Below are 7,367 nucleotides of genomic sequence, written 5' to 3'. Positions count from 1 at the left end.
GTTCCATGTTCTCAGTGTTCGGAATCCAAAACACAATACATCACGCCTACTGGGCCTGGAGATGTTACTGTTATTATTTCTCAACCCCCCTCAAAAATTACACTTTCATCCCCTGAAGATAAAACAAAGACTGATTTTATTACTTCTACTGGATCTATTGGTGGTGGAAGTCCGCCTTCTCATCCAAATGATAAGCCAGGAATTATTACTACACCTACTCAACCTATTGGTGGTGGTAATCCAAGTGATATTCCAAGTGCTATTTCAAGCGTCAGCTCAGGAGGAAACTCACGTGCGAGCGTACCATCGTTTTCAACAAGTTCAGCAATTTCAGTTCAGGTATCATCTTTATACGACGAAAATTCTGGTTCGACTTTTGAAGTATCACTGCTATTTTCTGTTGTGTCGGGTTTTTTCCTGACCCTGATGGTTTGATTATTTGCTTGAGTGCGTGCTTCTTATATTTTTCTGTAACATTTTCAACTATGTTGAAAATTTTTAGTTCGTGCCGGTAATAGGCAGCTTTTTAGGTTTTAAGAATCAATCTACACCTGTTCATTTGAAAAAAAATCCAATGAGTTGAACTAGTCGACCTTATTGTGAGCAGAGTATGAATCTTACCTCCCCCTTTGACTGTGTCTTCCTTATCAGTGCTTCGAGCCATGAAGCATTCTCGGTTATAAAAAGAAACAAAATTGTAATCTTGGGGGGACAAATTCCATAGTACTACATACCAAGTGCCTTGAATAAAGATTAGTTTTAATGCCAAGGGTTTTGAGCTTTACTCTATTGCATGTTTTGGGGAATTTTGGCCAATTTTGGAAAGACATTCTAATTTATTAATCGTACATAATCAAGTTCAGCAGCGCCACCATCTGCCCTGCAATTATTAAGCATTGCAGTACATCAGATGTAAAAAGAAATAATTCAATGCATGGTTGAAATACACAGCAACAAGATTGGCTATTCTACTCCTTCTAAGCCCGATGAAAACGATCATCTCCGACTAGACACGACACCTCAATAAAATAATCCTCTTTGGACAAACTCATATTGGCTGACCCAATAGTGTAGGCAACAATTCTGTACTATTAACTATTCCTTGGATGCAATAGGGTTTCTTACTAGTGTAACGAACTAAATTGACAAAAAGCTCGCCTTATGTTTTTAGCAGATCATTTTTACGGTCAGGTCAGTCACCCTTGACGTTTGTATCTGCACAAGGTTAAAGGGGGAGTTGAACAAAGTGACCAAGAGGCGAAACCATGCTTTTCTTATTGAGAAGAGGCTTGTGATTGGCCCGGGAGCGCAAATAAGAGATCAGGTCCAGCCAACTATGACCTTTCGTAGTTGATAGCATAAGAAGGTTTGTCCCATCCGCACCCACGTATCGAGTGAATTGTACCTATTGAGCAATTGAGTTGAAAAAATGAAAATTGCAGCACCTGAGTTTCGCGTATGGTCTCCCACTACACTACTCGGTCAGGCTCTTAGCAGCTTAACTACGGTTGATCGGACGGGAAACGGTGCTTTCTGCTAGATATGGCCGCAACCGAAATCTTTTTGTAATAGTTCTGTATATCCAGTAATTAAGGCTGACCTTGAATAGGAAATTTTCATTGTAGATTTTTCAGATAAGAACTTCCTCCCTTGAAAAATCACTAGCAAATATCTGAACTTCACTACAAAGATTAGTCACTGCTATGATATGTCCCATTTGGTTCATTCCTTTCTTGTCTTTGTCAGTTAGAGGAGTTTCGTTCAAAATATTCTGGAAACATGTACTAAGAACGAGTGTATTGACAACAGATTATTGCTACCAATACTGCAAATCAGGAAATTTACCTATTTCTTAGTATGACATGCTCCGACTACAACTAATAATTACGTCCTGCTATTAGCCTGCTGTATCGAATACAGGGTGACCGTCCCTTTCGATGTTGACTACAAAAATCTACCATGAAACTTAGATTTATTACTTTTTTCAGATAAAACTGAACCATCTCAATCTCACAGCTGTGTTAACTATTAAATTTGAGATACTCTGGATCCCCAAATAAAACATCATTGAGTTCTGTATTACCGCTGAAGGAAAACTCCCCATTGATTGGAAAGATGAAAGAGAGGTCTTTTTGAAGAAACGAAAGAGACTGTTGACTCTCAAATATTTGGGAATTCTTTTTTAAAGCTTCCTTCAGCGCCTGCACATCATCCCGGGAAGCTATGGTGGATTCACATAAACTTCTAACACTCGAATGGGGGCTTTCGATATTGTCTTCCAGGATTCTCGACGATTTATGTATATGATCTTGAAGGCTTGGCTCGTTGATTCCATGCTCTGAATTCAAGTATTCCTCATCCAAATGAACCGAAGAATACTGATTCATGGAGATAATAATGTCTGTTATCAACAGGCATTGAGTCGCTAAGGATAGGATTGAAAAATTGTCAAAAAACTCCAGGTTCTCTGATACTTGATCAAAGTAAAGTATCATGTCAATTATATGCTGGGAAGCTTTAACTGCATCTATGATCAAACTCATTAAAGGGTCACCTGCATTTACAGTCAGGGATTCAGTCTGACCAAGCAAATATAGTAAGAATGGCTCGCAAAGGCTTATGATGTAGTAAGAGTGATGTATCCGTATCCACATCTCCTCTGGAAATGTTGAGTAAACGAGAGCAGTTTTGTCAGTATTGGGATTCTCTTTCTCAACCAGTAACGATGAAAGATTGAAATTAAAATTCGAAATCCAGCTGTTTAATCGATTATTACATCGAATGGCTTTTTCTTCGTTTGACGCAGCCAATAGCTTCTTGCTACTAAACGTAATTTCTTTGCGATACTGTAACAGATTGTAACAAAGCTTGCATAGATCTACCTTCTCTTCCCTAAAAAAAGAAGCAACCCTGTCACTTCTCTTCAGGGCTGATAATTCACCTGAGTATGGCTTGATATTGATCTCTTCCAATTGTATTCCCGATATTCTTCCCATAAATGTACTCAAGTAGATTTCTTGTTGCACTATGCTCCAAAATGTCGTTTTAATCTCTCCCTCATTAATCAGTCTTTTATACGAGTACAAAGCTTCTCTTTGATAACCCATTGTAAGGCACTGGCGATATGCAAGTTCGACTAATAAATATGACCCCTCCTTCTGACCTTGCGTTCCCAGGTAAAGTCCATAAAGAAACTCACTCTGTACTCCAGCAAGCGTTGGCGTGAGAAGTAAGCTAGAAAGATTGATCTCAACAAAATGTGACAAGCTTTGAATAACCGGATCATAGCGCCTGGAGTCGTTATTATGCGTCATGAAAGTGTCACCAAGCAGAAATATACTGTAGAACTTGCAAACTTCGTCGTTGGGGAGACCAAGAACAGATTTGTTAGTTTTTTCGGCTAACTGGAGATCTATTACTAACTTTTGGTATTTGCCTAGCAAATCTTCCTCATCAAAACAGGTATATATGGGATGAATTTGGCCGACAAACACTTCCAACCACCTGTCCATAACAGATCTCGTCAATCCCTTTATCGGCCTCAAGGTAGGAAATCCCTCACGGATCAGTGATGGCGTATAGCCCTTTCCATCCCTAAGCATTGCAAAATTCATATCATTGGCATTTTCTCTAAATTTATTGAGTTTGAGCTTGGAAGTATCCCCAATTTTTGACGTAATGATGTTACCAAATGTTCCCATCAATGTGATGCTTGAAAAAGGTCCCAAGTAATGCTTATTACCATAGTTATCAATCAGTTCAACGTTATCATAGACGAGGGGACCATCCATTGAATAGCTCACCGGCTGCTTGACCTTCCTGGGCTCCAAAATTTTCATCTGATTATGGACAACTGGTACAGATAGCGCGTCTGAAGTTTCCTGGAGTGGTTCTGCTAACGCTTGCTCTTGAGATATATCTGGCTTGTGCTTCAAGGATCCTTCTTTCTCCTGAGATCGCTGATGCTCTGTGCCAATATCGTCAAAAATTTTCATGCTTGGCTTGAACCATTTCGTAGAAGTGATCAGCAAAGATGTATCTTCCATGCTCTTTAGATCTTCTTCACTAAAATCGCCATCTCTGGAAGGCATTCTCAGGTGCAACGAATTACCAAGATCTATCAAACTGTCTATGTTCTTGACATCGATATGAGGAAACAAACCATCCATTATCAACAACAAACATCTGTAATGCAATCCTAGACTGGCAACTGGAACTTTGAACTTAGATTTGCGAGTGATTGTAGTCTTACAAGGTACAGAAGCTTTCTTACACCCCTCACAAGGTACGTCACTTTGAATAACATTTGAAGAACCTTCTACGGCAACTCGTTTGCAAGCTCTTTTCTTTAATTTACATCTATCACAGCTATAGATCGCTCTGCCTTTAGAATTGTGAGTGACACGCCGCTTGGTTCGGTAAATTTTGGGTACCACTATGGATGCTTGCTGATCTGTCATTATAAAGGCGGAGAGTTCTCAGGAACCCACACATTTATGATGATACTGTTCGCGAAAGTATCTATCATACCTTTAATCGGTATCCTCTACCTTACTCTTACTAGTGAGATTATATTAAGTCTACTTACTAAGCTTTCGTTAGTTACTATAAACCTTTCCAAAAAGTTGTTTTTTCTAAAGTAATAGATTGCGAAACTTTAATATCTGCTGAGCTGGATCCCAGTAAGATTGTGTACTCTCCTTTCTCGGAGCACCATTTCTTCTGATATTCGTCAAAGAACGAAGTGGCATACTTAATAGGAACGCTCAGGTGAACTGTTTTTGCCTCACCACTGGCTAAGAAAATCTTAGCATATTCCTTGAGTTCTTTGATGGGCCTTTTCAGGGATGGGGATACTGGTGCTACGTACAACTGCACAACTTCAGCACCATCATACTTTCCTGTGTTTCTGACTACAACCTCAACTTCAAGGTTTTCTTCTTCAAGCCTGACAAACATGTCGGTAAAATCAAATTCGGTGAATGACAATCCGTGGCCAAATGGGAATAACACAGGCCTGTCTATGGTCTCGTAATATCTGTAGCCCACATAAACGTCTTCCCCATACCAACATGCTTGCTTATTGGATTGGAAGTTGAGATATGCAGGGTTATCCTCAAATCTCAAGGGAAAAGTAACCGTTAGTTTTCCGCTAGGGTTGTAGTCACCGAATAGTACATCAGCTATAGCGGTCCCTGCCTCAGACCCCCCAAACCAAGCCTGCAAGATCACTGGAGCGTCACTGGCCCATGGCATCTCGACTGGGGTTCCTGTTTGGTTGACGATCACAGTGTTAGGGTTAGCCTTCAAAACAGCACTTACCATCTTGTTGGTTGCTCCAGGAATTTTGATATCCGGCCTGTCGAATCCCTCACTTTCAAAGTCTTGATTTAGACCTATGCACAACACCACTTTATCATTTGCCTTAGCAATTTCCACAGCTCTAGCAATTTCTTCATCTTCATTTCTTTGTTTTGCTGCACCAAAAGTAAATGCTCCTCCTTCAAAAGCAACACTGGCTGCAATTTCATATGTTCTGGTGACACTGGATCCATAAAGAACCTTTATTTTATATGCTTTACCCTTGACCAAATGAATGGACCCGATAACCTCTTGAGCTGCTAGTCCAAAAAAGGAATCTCCAGGGGTCTGGTTTTGGCTACTATCGGAAACCAGCTTATCATCCACGAATAATCTTCCCGTTCCGAATACGGTCAAGCCAAAGTTATAGGTTCCATCTTCCTCAGGAATGAATTGCCCTTCAACGTCTACGTAAAACTCTTTGTTTTCAGGGATCTGTTCATTATAGTAGTCAACCAGGAAGACTTGTGAATTGGTCAACTGAAAGTGATCAATCAGCTTTCTATCTTTAGATGTAGGCGAGCCAACAAAAAATTTGGCGTCGAACCCCGGTTTTCCATCGCTGTCTGTCATCTGAGGGCCCAAAGGCGGAAGGTTCTTGTAAGCATCAGCACCGATGGTGTAAGCTGGAGTGTTTGAATCTTCCAATCGTGATTTGATAGAGTCGAAAGGAGTTGTAGTATGGTACGAGAGAACAGAAGCAGAACCTCCTCCGCAATATGCAGCCTGCTTAGCATTGTTTCCAATCACGGCAATTTTATCTGACTTCTTCAGAGGAAGGATACTTCTGTTCCTGTCATCATCCTTCAGCAAGACGATTGATTCTCTACTGATTTTTCTGAGTTTTTCGATGGTCTCTGGGGTGTTGTTATCGGATGTCTCCGGATCCTCCTCAGTGACGCCACTCTGGTGACAATAGTTAATTAAACTTAAGAGGCTTCGCACCCGCTCATCGACATCATTTATGTGTATCTCCCCAGAATTGATGGCATGATCGGTTGCCGAATGGACTCTGCACTGAGGTGGACCAGGCATTTCCAGGTCAAGACCATTAGTGATAGAAGACTTTGCATCGTACACACCGAACCAATCGGACATTAACAAACCATCCCAGCCCCATTCTTTTCTCAAAACCTCATCTAGAAGAAACTTTGACTGAGATACATGTTCACCGTTTGCTTTATTATAAGCAGTCATGATAGCGCGAGGATTTGCATCTCTTACCGCAATTTGGAATGGAAGAAGGTACACTTCTCTTAGAGCTCTGTGAGACACCTGTGCATCAATGCAATTACGATCCATCTCTAAATCGTTACAAACATAATGTTTCATGGTAGCCGCAATATATTTACCTTGCAATCCATTAATCATTGCAGCACTAGATAATCCATTAACCACTGGATCCTCTCCAAAAGATTCGAAGCCTCTTCCTCCGTTGGGGCCTCGAGCAATGTTAGCTGTAGGACCCAAAACTACCGAGGCAGCTTTTGCTTTAGCTTCGTCTGCCATCAAGGAGCCAGCTTCTTTTAGAAGTTCTTTATCGAAAGTGGCACCTAATCCAGTACCACAAGGAAAACATGCGGTTGGAACTCCATTGAAAAACTTGGTTCCTCGGACGCCGTTAGGACCGTCAGATAATCTCATCTTTGGAATTCCTAGACGTCTAACTGGGGTGGTGTGCCAAAAGTCTGATCCGGACAGAAGTTGAACCTTTTCATTTAGTGTGAGTTCTTGAATCAATGATTCGACATCTAATTGAGTCATTTTGAGTTTTATTTTGAAAAGAAGGGAGAAGGGATCTTTGAGCGCCTTTAACCTTAAACGAAAATCTGGGGAACGCGGAACATTTTTTAACAGTTTCCGCACACGAAGGAAGGCACAATTGCCCCGCAACAATAATATGCACTGAATGCAATCAAACTTCATTAAATTCCGGAGATGAAAGCCCTGAAGTCATGCCGGAAATGTAGAAAGATCCCGGAATTCGGATCTTCGAATGAATGATA

The 7,367-nt window shown here is 40.8% G+C and overlaps 2 protein-coding genes across 2 annotated transcripts; both read right to left on the bottom strand.

Annotated features, from left to right (window-relative positions):
- Positions 1-2,021: 2,021 nt before the first annotated feature.
- On the bottom strand, positions 2,022-4,460 carry PAS_chr4_0014 (Hypothetical protein; the record flags this gene model as incomplete). The annotated part of the gene is made up of 1 exon (XM_002493377.1): positions 2,022-4,460. The coding sequence occupies one exon, from the start codon at positions 4,458-4,460 to the stop codon at positions 2,022-2,024; it is 2,439 nt and encodes an 812-aa protein (XP_002493422.1).
- Positions 4,461-4,605: 145 nt separating this feature from the next.
- Positions 4,606-7,125, bottom strand: PAS_chr4_0013 (Hypothetical protein; the record flags this gene model as incomplete). Its single annotated transcript, XM_002493376.1, has 1 exon — positions 4,606-7,125. The coding sequence occupies one exon, from the start codon at positions 7,123-7,125 to the stop codon at positions 4,606-4,608; it is 2,520 nt and encodes an 839-aa protein (XP_002493421.1).
- Between the last annotated feature and the right edge of the window lie 242 nt (positions 7,126-7,367).

This window comes from Komagataella phaffii, chromosome 4 (genome assembly GCF_000027005.1).
Source record: "Komagataella phaffii GS115 chromosome 4, complete sequence".
Taxonomy (NCBI): Eukaryota; Fungi; Ascomycota; class Pichiomycetes; order Pichiales; family Pichiaceae; genus Komagataella; species Komagataella phaffii.
Note: the sequence above shows the minus strand (reverse complement) of the source record. Positions and strands in the feature narration are given on the sequence as shown.